The sequence below is a fragment of the Hippocampus bargibanti genome, linkage group LG06, assembly GCF_051943395.1.
Source record: "Hippocampus bargibanti isolate YZ-2025 linkage group LG06, ASM5194339v1, whole genome shotgun sequence".
In the NCBI taxonomy this organism is placed as follows: Eukaryota; Metazoa; Chordata; class Actinopteri; order Syngnathiformes; family Syngnathidae; genus Hippocampus; species Hippocampus bargibanti.
The window spans coordinates 30405183-30422171 of NC_142739.1; the positions used below are offsets into that span (position 1 = coordinate 30405183).

The window sequence follows — 16989 nt, forward strand, 5'->3', positions numbered from 1 at the left end:
CAAATAGTACATGTACTTATAATTGTGGACGAAGGAAGTTGTAACATTCGACAAGAAAGATCGAGTAGCACGTGGAGTCACTCAAATGGCAACAGTCGTCACAAGAATAACAAATGCAGGATTGCGTTTGTATGAGTGTGCAGTACCTCAAGTTTTAAGCAGCAGGCCACGAAGAGGTGCGTGGGGTCAAGTGACGCGACGACGGACACCATTTCCGGTCAACATCCTCAGAAGCGAAGTCACACTTGTCCCGTGTAGGTTTTTCTTTTCCATCGTCCGCCTGAATTGACCACATGAAGGGATAAAGGACTGAATGTCCGAGTCGGTTTTCTGCTTCGTTAATATAAAAGAGACAATAGCTGTACTGTAACATGCGTTTCTTGTTATTTCTATTTGACGGCGAGCTTCGGTGTGCAGCGTGACGCCATTTAAAAAAACGTCACTTCCGGGCCAAAGAAATACATTCGCAAAGTCAGGTGTCCGTGCCGAATATATTTTTTATCTTTTTTTAATTTCAACAAAAACCTTAAAATGAGCTAAAATATAATATAATAGAATGTTTTGTAATATTTTTTTGTACTGTAATATCTGTTACTTGTTACAGTATTTCAATTTGACGGCGAGCTTCGGTGTGTAGGGTGACGCCATTAAAAACGTCACTTCCGGACTGAAGAAATACATTCCTTACGTCAGGCGTTAGTGCCGAAGATATATATTTTTCTTTTTCGATTTTAACAAAATTCGAGCTAAAATATAATATAATAGAAGGTTTTGTAATATTTTTGTTTTGTTTTACAGACTAGTTTCGGAAACAGGTTTTTTTGAAACGTCATGACGTCAACGTCATTTAGAAATAATCCATATTGCGCAAGCTTTTTGCAGTCAATATTTAAATAACAATGAGCTAGAGAAATAGTAACATTTCAAGTCAACATTTTTTTTAAAGTCAAACTTTAAAAAAAATATCAGCGTTAACATACGAGCACTATCTCCCTCCTGAAAACTGACATGCGCGCAAGTCGTTCGTGCTGATCTTGCAGTTCGTTTTTTAAATCGTCATCGAGTCAAACACAGCACAGAAACGGAGTTAAAATAATAATAATAATATAATACATTTCATTTATGAGCAAGCATCAGCAGGACTCACAAACAAGTTTCTTCTCGTATCTCTCGTTCGAGTGGCAAAACGTTTCACTCATTGAATTCAAATCGACCTCACAGTGTAGTAAAAGTCAATTTTCAAACCGCAAAGATTTTATTTTATCAGGCGAAAAAAACCGGAAGATACTAGTTGGTCAGTAGGTTTTATTTTACCTTTATATTTTTAGTATATTGTAATGCCCCTCAGCGTGACAAATGATACACAGTCGCTGGTTTAGCGGGTCGGTCTTTTAATAACAAAACGCAGCAGTTGTCATCCAAACAGGAGCTGTTGTTACGCCACAACTGTTTGTTTATTATTTTTTGTTTTTGACTTCAAGATGGCGCCGCGTGAGTTTTTGCTGCTGTGAAATGTCAATGTTTGCATTGTGAGACAAATAAAGGCTCAAATCTCATCTAATTTAAAACTGTCAACCGAAGTAGCGAAAGCATCTGATCTGAATTCACAGCTTGTGCTTCAAAACCAAAACATGTATCAGAAAACCGACAATGTAAAAAAAACCAGACAGGAAACAGTTCAGAACAAAATACAAATTAATAATCGCAATATTGGTGAAAACACAATTTGATTTAAAAAAAAGTCAGCGCTAATTTATGTTAAAATAAAGTTTGAATAAAATTAATTTCGCAAGGCTCAAAGTTGACATTTCATCCAAGGGTCAGATTTCGGCAAACTTTTTTTTGCGAGTGGCGTATTAAGAATGCCTTTCAAAACTCTCAATGTCATTTTACAGTCACAGGATACGTTTTTCTGTGGGTGAGCAGCGGCAGCCACATGCGCCAGCATTCACTCAACCCGGAATTAACTCAAATAGAGGCGGATCAAACCTCTAAAGATGGAGGACACTGATTTGCTGTGGCGACCCCTTGAGGGGAAAAGCCGAAAGGAAAAGAAGAGATAGAAAGCTAGCTAGCTAGCCAATCGATAGCTAACAGATACCTAGCAGCTAGGTATGTTGGCTAGGTTGGCGAGATAGCTAACCAGCCAGCTAGATACCCATATAGCTAATAGCTAGCTAGCTAGATAGCCGGCCAGGGGGCTAGATAGGAAATAGATAGCAAATGGCTAGCTAGTGAGATAACCAGCTAGATACCTGGATAATAATAATAATAAATTTAATTTGTAAGCGCCTTTCAAAACTCTCAAGGTCACTTTACAGTCACAGGATCAATTTTTCCGTGGGTGAGCAGCGGCAGCCACACACGCCAGCGTTCACTCAACCCACGATAACGCAAATAGATAGAAAGCTAGCTAGCTGAAAGATCGACAGATAGCCAACAGCTATCCAGCTAACAGTCATCTAGCTAGACAGCTAATAGTGAGCCAGCCAGATAGCCAGCTGGATAGCCAGTTAATTCCCAAGTGATGTAGGTCTGGGTATTGACATGAAAACCACACCCGCTCCCCTATTAAAAGTCGTGCATTTTCACATACACTAAAATATGGGCTATAAAAATATGATTTTGCCATTTATTAATAGCATTTGCAAAACAAAAAAAAACGAGTGTAAAACGTACAAGAAACAAAAAATGACAACCCAAACACTCGACGTCGCCATTCGTAGCAAATAAGACCCGGGGAGAGGGCGACGTCGCCCCCGCCTGGTCCTCGAGAGTCATTACGCAGGAAGGGGGGAAAAGGGGGCGTGGTCTTAGATGAGCAACGAGGGCGTGGGCTTCTTGCCCGGCCACGCCTCTTTGGCGTACTTCTTTTTGCGCGGCTCGTTGTGCGTCTCCGGGAGGTACGGCGCCGTGACGGGGGCGGGCGCCAGCGTGACGGGGCGCCGGGGGGCCTCGGGGGCCAGGTCCACCTCCGGGGCCGGGTTGGGGAAGGGTAAAGGGAGGCCGCCCTGCGCGGCGGCGCCGCCTCCGCCGCCGGGCGCCCCCGCCGCCGGCGTCTCGTGGCTGGTGGGCGGCAGGTCGCCGTAGAGGGAGTACGCGTGCGCTCGCTTGGACGCAAAGTCGTCCAGGCCCAACGTGTTGTGGCTCTCGGAGCGACGTTTCTAAAGTGTCCCAAAAGTGCCACAAAATGAGCTCAGAAATGGCGAGACTGCAAAAGTCCCGTCGCGACGCGACGTGACGCGACGCCAGGATACTCCTTCACAAAGTGCCCGGAAGTTTCTTACCTTGATGGGGACCACGGCCGTCTGCACCATGTTCCGAAAGCGTCCTACCGAAGGGTCGATGTCCTCTGCGAGGCATTTGGAAACAAACAACAAATGTCCGCTAAGTTAGCATGCGCTGCGTTCCCCACAAAACAATGGTGTCAAAGTCATTTTTTTTGGAGTTCCGGTTTTTTCTCTGGGCGCCATTTTGAATTTGGGGAAGCCGTTACAATGTTACGTACACAACGCGCAACAACTTAAAATAAATAACTAGTTTTCAAATTTGAAGTCAAAAACATTGACTGTTATTGTAATTTACATACGGCAATTAGAAATTTTGGTTCAGATGTTAGCTAGCATGATGGAAGAGAGCAAGCTAGCTTACTCCCTAGCTAGTTAGCTAGTTCGCTAGATGAACATGGAGTTCGATTTGCTTTTGAGGGCCGAATAAAATGATGTGGCGGGCCAGATTCGGCCCCCGGGTCTCAATTTGGACACCTGTGATGTAAGGGATTAGCCAGCTAGCTCGAAAGAAAGCTAGCTAGTAAGCTAGCTAGCTTCATAGATGAACATCGAATTTCACAAGTTTGATTTGCTTTTGCGGGCCGAGTAAAACGATGTGGCGGGCCAGATTCGGCCCCCGGGCCTCGACTTGGACACCTATCCCGCAAATCTCATTATTTGAGTGAGGAAGTATATTTTGCAGGCGTACCCGGATTGATGATGCAGTCCTCGTCATGAAAAGTGACTCTGGAATTTCTCCTCTTCCTCTTGGGCCTTTGGATGTCCAGGTTGCCCTCCTCGATGGTCAGCGTGGAGATGCGCTTGTTGTGGGCCGTGTTGAACTCCGTCAGGTTCTGTCGGTCCCAAAAAAACAGGACGGTAAAATCATGCCCCGAAAGGCTCCTCGACCAACGTGAGCGACACACCTCCAGCTCCGTTTCCTCCTCGGGGAGGCCGAGAAGCCCCTTGAGCTCGTCCTCGTCGCCGATTTTGACGTCGCCGGCGCCTCCTTGGCTTTGGGGCTTCTCGCGGATGGTGTACGTCCGCGTGGACGCCCCGAAAGACAACGTGGAGTCGATGGGGACCTGCTGGGGCTTCTGCGCCTCCAGGCGGATGTGGCCCAGGAAGGTGCCGTGGGCTGTGAATGGCGAGGGGGGGGAAAAAGGGGGCGGGACGGCAATCGGCGATCAATCAATCGACCCTCCCGCGTGCAAGACTTTTAAGAATTGACAGAATCCAAAAAAACTTGGATTGCAGTCGATCCGGTGGGCTCGCTAAAGTAGCAGATCAAGGCGCCTGCGTAACTCAAATACATAAAAATCTAGCTAGCTAGTGAATAGATAGCTAATAGCTAGCGAATAGACAGTTATTTGCTAGTGAATAGAGATATTCGCAAGCGAATAGAGAGCTATTCGCTAGCGAATATATAGCTATTAGCTACCGAATAGACAGCTATTAGCTAGCGAATAGAGAGCTTGACCTTGAAAGTTTCGAAAGCTGCTTATAAATGAAATGTATTATTATGATTATTATTATTATTATTATTATTATAGATATTATACATAGCTTTGAGCTACTTATTCGCGAGCTAATGGATGGTAATAATAATACATTTCATTTATTCGCGCCTTTCTAATCTCTCAAGGTCACTTTACAGTCACTGGATAAGTTTTTCTCTGGGTGAGCAGTGGCAGCCACACGTTCACTCAATCGGAAGTACCTCAAATATATAGAAAGCTTGCTAGCTAAGCAATCGTTAGCCAACAGATACCTAGCTAGATAGCCAGCCACCTAGATTGCGAATAGATAGCTAGCTAGATAGCTAGCCAACCAGAGCTAATAGATAGCAAATGATAGCTAATAGCTAGCGAATAGATAGCTAATAGCTAGCGAATCGAACACTAATACCTCGTAAATAGACAGCTAATACCTAGCGAATCGAACACTAATAGCTAGCGAATAGATAGCTAATAGATACAGTACCTAGCTAAATAGCTAGATCGCCAGCGAATGGATTTTCAAGACTTACTGCTGTTGAGATCGATGAGAAAGAGCCTCTTGAGATGTTTGTGGTAGACCAGGGCGGCGTGGACCCTCGAGCACGACTGATGGTCGATGGTGAAGTCGCACCAGTCCGGATTGCGGCCAAACAGGTAGAATTTCTTTTCGTCGATGATCAATTTCTGGGAAAAGGAAGAACAAACAAGAAGAAGAAATCCCGCCGTGAGTAGGCAACGATTTTGCAGTTGTACAGTTGTGCCTCTGAGCCATAACTCAACAGTGGTGCTCCCCACTGAGAAGCCTAAAAATCAGGGCTCGGTTTTGCTCTCGCAACCCCTTTGGAAGCCCAGCAGCCACGAGGGTGGAACAGGAGGCCAGCGTGGAACACGACTGGGACTCACTGAAGGCTGCCGGGCTCGTATCGGCTGCTATTCAATTCAACACGTGACAGTCATACCTTGGCTTACCAACTTAAAAGTGTGTATCCCAAAAATTATTTTCCCATAGGAAACCATTAAAATGAGAATAATCCGTTCCCAGGTCCCCATAAAACATCATTTTCTAATTTTCTAAGCCTTACAACTGTACAAAATATACCTTATTTTATGTATAATAAATGTGGTATGGTATTATAATTTTAAAAAAATAGACTGTACTTAATAATAAAGTCATTTTATTGACCTTTGTGATGTTCGTTGATGACTTGATGGAACGGCGTCATCAGCATTAAACACTTGATGAGGAACGTAACCTTCGTTCACCATCTTGAGGAATGATCCCTTGTAGGTCCTTTCTCTGTGATCATTTTATCTAGTTCCTCATCAATTGTGTTCTGTTTAGCTGGGTTAATAGCTCTTTGAATCAAGTGTACAGATGGCTTGTGCGGGTTATTTGTGGAGCCTGATTGATGGGAATTTTAACCTTGCAGTCTACACTCTGCCTTTGAAGTATCAAAGTTGAAACTGCTCCAAATATCACTGTTTTCTATCCATTTTCTCACTCTCTCTCTCTGTCTCTTTAATGTTTAAACCCCCCCACCTCACTGCTGCGTTCTTGACCAATCACGTGTATTTAACCGAAGACTGGGGGCGGGGAACAGAGGACTGCCATTTTGTGTTAGAAGAACGGCTCGTTCCCGAACGACACATCAGTCATAGTGGCGCTCCGTGTGTGTATATAGAAAAATCGTTTGTATGCCAAGGTAAATTTTTCATAAATTTAACGTTCGTAAACCGGAAAGTTCGTAAGCCAAGGGGTTCGTAAACCGAGGTATCACTATATTATGTCGTATTTACGTAGAAATGACAGTTCTAATTTTCTGTCTTACAAACTAGTAAGATGTGTTAATATCACACCCGACTTACCTCGATCAATTTGTCTCCTTTCATGACATCAAGATGGAGGCCGACGGGTGGTTTTCCTCCCCTGAAATGAAGCGCATCTTAATCGATGCATCATCACGCTCAAGTGCAATGAATGAGAACCGCATTTGACATTTTTTTTCAAGCGCTAACATTGACTTCCACCACGGAAATGCAGAAAAGGGTCAGCTCGTTACTGAAATTCACAAAAAAACAACACAATTCCCCTTCATCGTAGTGTAAAAACGACTTTGGTAGTGATACAATGATCATTTTCAGAAGCGATCGCCATGTTGAGTGAAGTCCCTCGGTGCTAACATGGCGAGTTGCTAAGCATCGGCGACATGCTAACCCTAGCAGTAGCGACGAAAAGCTCAAAACAAAACTCGCTAAACGGGGTTCTTACAACTTTGTCGACGTTCGACGGGGTTTTCGTACGTCGACGATGTTACCGCGCCCCATTTTTATATAAGACAGTGCACTTTCTCACCATGATGGACAATCAAAAGGAGGAGGGCCCTCGGCACTCGCTTTCGTCGCCATCTTGGCCTCATCCTCTCAAAACCGTGGTGAATGCTGGGTCGTGACTCAACGCGGGGCATGTCGGGAAATGAAGTTCTATTCGAAAGAGACGCTGTCACACAAGAACGGCAAATTTTAACATTTTGTCACCTGTATGAAAACGCTTTCCCGAAAGTTTTACACAAAATAACATTCGTAGAATAGAAAAGAACTTGTTTATCACACCATTGTGTTTTTATTTAGAAATATTTCATGTTACATGATATAACTTTTGGATCAAACCTATGAAGATGGCGGACACTGATTCGCTGTGGCGGGAAAAGCCGAAAGGAAAAGAAGACGATGACGAGACTTACACATAACAAATAAAAAAATAAAACTAAACTCAAATAGACGGTTTAAAAAGTCACATCAAAATAGGATCTAAATACATGTATTATGAAAACTTAAACATATAATATCCCTGATGTGTTTGTGGCTGTACATTCTAATATATCATTTTAATAGCTATCATCTTGTAAGACAAAAAAATGAATTGTAAAATATAGTAGTGTTTACAAAAAACAAAAACGGAGGCTTTATTCCTAAAAAGTTAAAAATGTAATATTTTTAAGCCACTGGAACGTGTACGGGATTAGCCAGCTAACTGAATACAAAGAGAGCTAGGTAGCTTGCTCGCTCCTTAGCCTTCTTGCTAGCTTGCTCACTAGGTAGCTTGCTCGCTAGCTAGCTCGATCACTAGCATTCTCCCTAGGTAGCTCAATTGCCAGCTTGCTCGCGAGGTAGCTCGATCGCTAGGTTGCTCGCTAGCTTGCCTGCTAGCTAGCTAGCTCGCTCGATGAGGATCATGGCATTTGACATGCTTGATTGGCCTTCGCGGGCCGAATAAAATGATGTGGCGGGTTATATTTGGCCATAACACTGCACTTATAGTACCAAAATGAACAGCGATATAGCTATCTAGGTGGCTGGCTAGGTAGCTATCTGTTGGCTATCTATTCGCTATCTACTGGCTGGCTAGCTAGCTTATTACCCATTTACTTCCGGGTTGAGTGGACGCTGGCGCGTGTGGCTGCCACTTCTCACCCAGAGAAAAACTTATCCTGTGACTGTATAGTGACTTTGAGTTTTGAAAGGCGCTTAAAAATGAAATGTATTATTATTATGATATGAAAATCTTCAAAATGCAAAGAAAAACTGCGCTCAACAGAGGAGGATCTTGATGAAGGCCTTGCGGAACTCCACGTTGAAGGTGGTGTAAATGACGGGATTGACGGCGCTGTTGACGTAGCCCAACCACGTGACGCCGCTGTACAGCGACGGCGAAATGCAGCAGCTGGCGCAGTGAGCCTTCAGGACGTGTGTCAAGAAGAAGGGCAGCCAGCAGATAATGAACACGCCTGGAGGGGGCGATAGTAAAAGATTTGTCTTCATACACAGGGTAAAGAACAGCGTCTTCATTGGCGCCATCGCCATCCTGTTTGGTTTCTCTCTTCACTAGAAGTACAGTGATACCTTGGCTTACGAACTTAATTGGTTCCCAGACAGAGTGTATAAGGCGAAAAGTGTGTATCCCAAAAATAATTTCCCATCGGAAACCATTAAAATGAGAATAATCCGTTCCCAGGTCTCTGTAAAACATAATTTTCAACTAAATAAGCTACACAAAATATACCTCATTTTATGTAGAATAAATGTGATATTGTCATGAAAGAAATACACTGTACTGTATAATAAAGTCATTTTATTTACATTTGTGATGATTGTTGATGGCTTGATGGAATGGGGTGGGAGGCCGGAGGGTGGGAATTGCTGTTTGGAAGGAGAGTCACATTCCATTAGGACTGCAATTAAAGAAATAAACGGAACTGTAAAATAAAGTCATTTTATTTACCTTTGTGTGCTGTATGTCATGCATATTAGCATATTTGACAGTAAAGCTGACTTTGATGGTCGTTGATGCTTGAGTGGCCGGTTTCATCAGCATTAAACACTTGATGAGGAACGTAGCCTTCTTCTTTCACCATCTTGAGGAATGATCCCTTGTAGGTGCTTTCTCTGCAATAATTTTACCTAGTTCCTCATCAATTGTGTTCTGTTTCACTGGGTTGATAGCTTTTTGTATCAAGTGTACAGATGGCTTGTGCGGGTTATTTGTGGAGCCTGATTGATGGGATATTTTAACCTTGGAGTCTATCCTCCGCCTTTGAATTGACCAATCACGTGGCTTTAACCGAAGACTGGGGGCGGGGAATAGAGGACAAAAACAAGTCGGCTGCCATTTTCTTGTTAGGAGAACGGGCTTGTTTGCGAACGACATATCACTCATTGTGGCGCTCCGCGCGTATCCCGAAAAATAGTTTGTATGCCAAGGTTAAATTTTCATAAATTTAACGTTCGTAAACCGAAATGTTTGTAAGCCAAAGGGTTCGTAAACCGAGGTATCACTGTACGATTTTTATGTTATATTATGTACAGGTAACATCTGACTTACAACCGAGTTCCATTCCGACCAAAGCGTTGTAAGTCAAAATGGTCGTATGTCCAAAGGTCAAATGACTGGCTAACTCCACCTTCTGGTGCCATCGCACGGTCGCTTACTGTGTGAGAGTGAGATGCTGGTTGGCTGGCCCAAATTGCTGTATGCGTTGCCCGCCTACTAGCATGTTGCGGTGCCAGGCGCTAGAATTAAAATGTATAAAATAGGTTCTGGAGGTCGGGGTCGTAAGCACGGGTGGTCGTAAGTCGGATGTTACCTGTATATATTTTATTCTCGATATTTGCTGACCGAGCACAATGGCGAGCATCTGCGTGGCCTTCCTTTCCTTCTGTTGCGACATCCTGCCCCTGGATCTCTCCTTAGCGCCGCCGCGCTCCCGCCAGCCCTCGCGGCCCCGCGTGCCGTCCTGCAGCGTGGGGGGGCGGGGCATCAGGGCAGAGCGCCTCACCGGGAGGGAAGAGGCGGGCTCCACCGAGACGGACAGCGAGATGGTCGCCCGGTCGGGACGCGGGCGCGTCGCCCGGTCGCCGGGCGGCGCGGCCGCGCTGTGTTCGGGTTGCGGCAGGAAAAGACGGCGCTCCACCTCTAGGGGGTGCACCACCGCCTCTTTCACTAGCGTCTCCAAATATACAAATGCAACATTTCATGACGTCATCACAGAGGTGGGAGGGACTTGCATCTCAAAAAATGAAAAACAGGGAAGACTCACCACCCGCTTGCGTTGGGGACCTGCCGTGGATGGTCTCAGGATCGAGGCGCAGAGCTTCACGTCTTCTGGCTGCGTACATTTACTCTGGAAGACGCAAACAGATATAAACGAATACATGGATAAATAGATAAATAAATAAAAACAAATAGACGAGGCGAGTAAAGGAAGCTATTTTCATAAAACAGCAAAACCCTCCACTAAATCGCAATGGTGGGGTGAGGTTTAATTTGGATCGTTCTACAAAGACTTCTTAGGCAACATAGGCTTAGTTATGCTGATCAGGTGATACCAGGGCAAATGGGGCAATCAGACATTGATCAATAAATAAATACAAACAAATTAAATAGATCGACAAATAGGTAGATAAACAAACAAATAAATGTATAAACAAGTAAACAAACATAAATAAACATAAATGAATAAATAAAAACAAATACATCAAAATAAATGGACATAAATAAATATATAAATAGATAAATACATACAAAACAAACAAATAAAAATCAATGGTCAAATAGATATAAACAAACAAGGAAAACACAAATAGATAAACATATAAATGAATTAAAAAACAAATACATAAAAATAAATGGACAAATAAATAAACATTTTTTTTTAAAGAAATAGATAAACAGACGAATAGAAATAATAGAAAAAAGAAATATATAAACAAATAAATATATCCATAAAAACAAAAGCCCCCTCCCCTCGCTACTTTTCTGTGGCGCCGCGTCTCCTGGGATCGTCCGCCTCGCCCGCGTCGCCCGCGCCGGCGCAGCACCACGAAGATCTGGGCGTACACCAGCAGGGTGACGATGAAGGGCACGTAGAAGGACGCCACCGACGAGTACACCACGAAGGCCGGGTCGGCGAAACTGCACGTGGTGCCTTCGCGCTCCGCTGGGAAGTAGGAAAACGCAGTGACATCATCTGGAGCTCATAAAAATAAAAAAAAAAAACATATTCTGTGCGCTACCCGTGTTGTTGAGTCCAAAAAGCAGCGGGCAAGAGATGGCGAAAGACAGGAACCAAACGGCGGCGATCATCAGCGCCACCCTCCTCCTGGAACTGTAGCGCGTGTTGTACAACAAGGGCATGGCCACCGCCGTGTACCTGCGGGCAAAAAAAAACATTTTTACAATTATTATTAATATTATTATTATACGTAACTGTCCTATAGGATAAAAGCAAAGATCAAAATCAGGTTTCGTAGCAAACGTAAATTTGCAAAGTCGTACAGAAACAAGGTGCCCAGACTGTTGACATTTGTTCTCTTAGCCAATCAGGATGCAGAAGACGATGCATTGTAAAAAATAAATTAATACACCAATAGAAATTAATAAATGGATACATAAATAAATTAGTAAAAATATAAATACAAATAAATAAATGGACAAGTGGATAATAAATAAATTGGTAAAAATAGAAATACAAATAAATAAATAAAAATACATAGATACATGAATAAATGGACAAATAAATACATATGTAAATAAAAATATATAAATGGACAAACAAACAAACAACTAAATAAATACATAAATTAAAAAAAAAATCCGTAAATAAATGAATAAATGGACTAATAAATACGTAAATAAAAATACATAAATGGACAAATGAATAAATAAAAATACATAAATGGACAAATGAATAAATAAAAACAAAAAAATACATAAATAAATGGACAAGTAAATTCATGAGTAAAAATATAAATACAAATAAATAAATGGACAAATGAATACATAAATATAAATGAAAATTTCTCCACTGTGAGACTAATAAAGGCAAATCCAATCCAATAAATGGACAAATAAATAAACAAATACATATATAAATAAAAACAAATAAATCCGTAAATAAATGAATAAATGGATAATTAAATTCATAAGTAAAAATATGAATACAAATAAATAAATGGACGAATAAATACATACATAAATAAATAAATAAAAATATAAATGAAAATAAATAAATAAAACAGATAAATCCATAAATAAATAAGAATGCATGGACAAGTAAATTCATAAGTGAAAATAGAAATAATTAAATAAATGGACAAATAAATACACACATGCATACATAAATAAATACATAACATGGATTCTCTTCCCACCTTCAAATCTCATCTCAAAAGCCACCTATTTAAAATTGCATTTTCTGTGTAGCTCTCTCTCTTATTTCTATTTATTTTAATTGCATTTTATTTATTGCATTGTATTTGTGATTATTTATTTATTATAGTACCTATACTTGTCTGTGACGGTAAAGTACATACATAAATAAATACAAATATAAATGAAAATCAATAAATGGACAAATAAGTACATACATAAATAACTACACATTAAAATACATTGATAAAATTAAATAAATACAATTAAATAAATGGACAAATAAATAAAGGCAAATAAATAAAAACAAATAAATCCGTAAATAAATACAAATGAATAAATTGACAAGTAAATACATACATTAATAAATAAATACAAATATAAGTGAAAATAAATGGACAAATAAATAAATACATAAATAAGACTAAATACATGGACAAATATATAAATAAATCCATAAATAAATACAAATGAAAAAATGGACAAGTAAATTGATAATTAAAAATATAAATACAAATAAATGGACACATATAAATACAAATATAAATGAAAATAAATAAATGAACAAATATAAATGAAAATTAATAAATGGACAAATAAATAAATGCATATAGAAATAAAAATAAAGAAATGGACAAATACATAAATAAATAAATAAATAAATAAATAAGAGAAAATATAAATAATTTCCAAATCAAAACGTCCTCAAATCATAGCGCACACATCCAAAACCCGAACTGAATCATATATTTTGAAAATGTTTTTGTAAAAGTGAGTCACAGTCGAGGTTGTGAGCGTCGCATACCTGTCGATGCTAATGGCACACAGGTTGAGGATGCTGGCGGTGCACATCATCACGTCCAGCGTCAGCAGGATGTCGCAGTGGATCAAGCTGAAGCGCCACTCGCCCACCACCTTCAAACACGCCCAATCAGACGGCGGCAATCGGCCCATCTATTGCATCTTATGCAATGTGATTAATTAGACCCCCCTCCCCAACAGGAAGACAGGTAACATCCAAGTTAGGACCGACTCGAGTTACGACCACCCGTACTTACCGCCAAGATCGCCAGACCCTTTTTTTCCCCTACGCCGGGCACCACAACGTGCAAACAGCCGGCAACGCGTACTACAATTTTGGCCAGCCAGCATGTCACACACTCGCACAGCAATCTACTACGTAACTACACTCAATGCAGTAGTTATACTGTGCAGATACTGTCTCAGCAACATCTGTACACTGCTTTTTCCTTTTCTGGCCGTTAGCAGGGAGAGCGATTTTGACATAAAATGATAAAAAACGACACTAAAAGGTAAGTATAACAGTTATAAATGAACTGTACAGTGAACAGTTTTGTATACATTACAGGTACAGTTATAGTCATAAAAATCGATAATACGAAATAAAAATTGATAAAAATGACACTAAAAGTGATCACATTTATCAATGAACTGAAAACAACACAATGACATGGTATATTATCCTGTCGTGAAAACGTCATGTCTGCCATTTTGAATGGATTTTGACTTACGACCGTTTTTTTTTTTTTCGGAACGGAACCCGGTCGTAACTCGGATGTTACCTATAGTTGGAGGACAAAGTTCACAATTAGTCACTCTTACATTTTGAAATTATTCGCTGTAAGGGTCAAATGATAATGCTTCAGACAAGAGCGTCAATTCCCGAATAGACGCCGAGCCAAACAAACATTCCATCCACCATTTTCCACAGCAGATGTTCGACGATGGTGATCCGGATTTACAATTGACAATCTTCAATGAACAAAAAAAAAAATCACATTTCATAATGTTGTAATGTCAAATTTGTGGCCAATCGAGCTGTGGGGCACAAATGATTCCGCCCCGTATAGTCTGCCCAGCAACAACTGCTCAGTAAAATATCCGCTAGCAATTTTAGCTTGGTCCGTTTTGACAGTCTTCAGGAAAGGAAATGACGGATGAACATGTAATGTAGGTATGAAAGGTCTGAGTAAGCCTTCGCCGTCCTACCTCCAGATAGACCCCCCAGGGCATGACCAAGGTGGCCAGCAGCAGGTCGGACACGGCCAGGGAAACAATGAGATAGTTGGTGGTGGTCTGCAGGGCTTTTTCCCGCGACACGGCCACGCAGACCAGCACGTTGCCGAACACCACGCAGAAGATCAGCATCACCAGCAGCACGGCGTAAAAGTTGTACGGCGGCGACGACGGCGAAGACGACAATCCTCCGCTGCAATTGGACAGCGGAACGTAGGAGGGGGCGGCGGCCGCCAGGGCCGGCGAGGTGTTGAGATGGAGGGTTGGGGGTGAGGAGGGGGGAGGTGGAGGGGGGAGAAGAACGGAGTTCTTGGGGGAAGTCATGGCGTTGCCTCCTCAGTGGACACGTCCGCTCTGAAAAGCCGGCATGCAAAACAAGACGGATAGCTCATTTTCAAAGCCAAGAGTGCCCGATCAATACCTTCCCAATCGGGAACGCCCGAAGGAAACCTTTCGCTTTCTTCGCTGATCCTCCGAATGTTACGTCGGGTCATGAAATCTCGTTCAAGTCGAAATGAAATCTCATCCCGTCGAGTCAAAGTCATCGAAGGATTTGTCGCCATTAAATTTCTTCCCAGCATTTGAGTTTAATCGACTTGTCATATAATTAATTGGCCACTTGGCAAGCAGAGACAAGAAAGAGCAGCAAAACTAATTAACTGGCAGACGATATGCATAAATGTGTCCACCCAGTGCCAGGGTTTTTGTCATTGTCACTCCAATTCCAAAACCCACACAATATAGACTTTTAAGACTACACGAATATTCAATTCCGTTAGGAATCTTAGACTCTCTTCTTTCATCACAAAAAAATGAGTTAATTCCTAAATGATATGGGTCTGGAGTTATATGAGCTTGAAATGAGGCGCAATATAAAACAATACATATGTATTGCATTATATTTGGGACATCCGCCACCATTTCAAGCTCAGATAACTCCAGACCTATATAACTTAGTAATTAACTCTTTTTTCTGATGAAAGAAGATAGTCAAAGGGTTTCTACACTTGATTGAATGTTTATGTCATCCTACAACTCAATAATCTGTGGGTCCTGGAATTCAAGTGACAATGACAAAAACCCTGGCACTGGAGTGGACACATTTTTGCACATCTGGCAGTCAATGAGTTAAATGTTGACGTAGAACCAGCATTAAACAAATAACTTCAAAAAGCAGAGTGTGTATATCTAAAATAATGAAGAAAAAAAATCAAGACTTTGAATTCAATTTTTGTAAAAATAGAACCCATTTTCTACAATGCCAGAATTTATTTTATATATATCATGCAAATTTCCCCATTGCGGGACGAATAAAGGTATTCTGATTCTGATTCTGATCTGTGTAAGATCTCAGTCATACAGGAGTGGTCCATCGATGAGAAGGTTTCTTCAGCTGTCATCTGAACTACCAGCAAATTTTAGTTTGCTGACAAAGCCTCTTGGACAAGAAGCGAAACGTCCGACACCTTCAAACAAGTACAGATGAAGAAACCTTCTCATCGATGGTTTATATATATCAATTATAAAAGGCTCTCCTCTTCTAGTTTCAACGTTCTCATATTACAACTAGCTTGGCTACAAGCATTTATTTGGAAAATTAAAAAGCCCGAAAACGATCATGGCTAATATGAATGTAATTTTAATTCCAAATCAAATCTGTCAAATGAACGTAAAAGTTGAGAAAGGAGCCACAAAGAATTAAGGCAGAAGCATAACTATAAGCAATTCAAATTCAAAGTGAATTCTGGGATCTGAATTTTAAACGTTTTAGCGTTCCACTCGTTTTATTGTACCAAGTGCGAAGTATTTTTTTTTCAGTGACGATAACGGCGTTAAAATCAGAAAAGTGTCTCATTCCATATAGCGCTTGAACAGAGGACGTACCCGGCGGTAGGTGTCGGTTCGCTCATCCGTCGGCGCCCCGTCGGACGAAACAAGGCGGCGTAAGGAGCCTCGACGGCGGTAGCTCGCATCGAGCTACCCCCACTGTGGAGCCGGGGAGGTTCTTTCTCGCCGCCCGTTTTCAGTCTTCTGGCACTCGCCAAGTTTGTGTGCTCCGGGCGCCTTAGAGAGGCGGGCATTGTTGACGTGTTCGAGATGGAACTGACACGTCATTGGCGGAAGGGAACCGAAGCACACCTGAGGGACTTGGAATAGCTTGACTGACAGGCGAATTAACCAATCGAAGGCAGGCTGAAGAAAACACCGACCGTTCGGTCATATTAGATGAGCAAAATCGACCGCGAAAAATGTAAAATGGCTACCACAAAAAAATAAACAATAATTCAAGTCAAAATTGACAAAGTCCACACAAAAAGACATAACCGCCGCCAGAATAAACTTAAATTCCCGCACCTACTTTACCAAAAAAATAGAAAAAATCTAGCATTTCTCAAAATTCGCACACAAATGGACCCTGGAAAAAAGCCTCAGAGATCAACAACAAAAAAACATACAAAAAGGACAGGAAATTCCCATT

The 16989-nt window shown here is 41.5% G+C and overlaps 2 protein-coding genes and 1 non-coding gene across 3 annotated transcripts; all 3 read right to left on the minus strand.

Moving 5' to 3' along the window:
- Nucleotides 1–1677: 1677 nt before the first annotated feature.
- Nucleotides 1678–7221, minus strand: LOC148897237 (nuclear inhibitor of protein phosphatase 1-like). The gene is made up of 7 exons (XM_088999550.1): nucleotides 7122–7221; nucleotides 6635–6695; nucleotides 5299–5452; nucleotides 4196–4407; nucleotides 3979–4123; nucleotides 3288–3352; nucleotides 1678–3164 (listed from the first exon to the last, which is right to left on the minus strand). The coding sequence occupies exons 1-7, from the start codon at nucleotides 7172–7174 to the stop codon at nucleotides 2814–2816; spliced, it is 1041 nt and encodes a 346-aa protein (XP_088855676.1). The 5' UTR covers nucleotides 7175–7221; the 3' UTR covers nucleotides 1678–2813.
- On the minus strand, nucleotides 5522–5701 carry LOC148897238 (small Cajal body-specific RNA 1). The gene has a single exon (XR_016115457.1).
- An 82-nt stretch (nucleotides 7222–7303) lies between the features above and the next one.
- On the minus strand, nucleotides 7304–16931 carry drd2l (dopamine receptor D2 like). The gene is made up of 8 exons (XM_088998825.1): nucleotides 16395–16931; nucleotides 14484–14864; nucleotides 13279–13388; nucleotides 11339–11475; nucleotides 11078–11262; nucleotides 10363–10446; nucleotides 9942–10272; nucleotides 7304–8553 (listed from the first exon to the last, which is right to left on the minus strand). The coding sequence occupies exons 2-8, from the start codon at nucleotides 14832–14834 to the stop codon at nucleotides 8357–8359; spliced, it is 1395 nt and encodes a 464-aa protein (XP_088854951.1). The 5' UTR covers nucleotides 14835–14864; nucleotides 16395–16931; the 3' UTR covers nucleotides 7304–8356.
- Nucleotides 16932–16989: the final 58 nt, after the last annotated feature.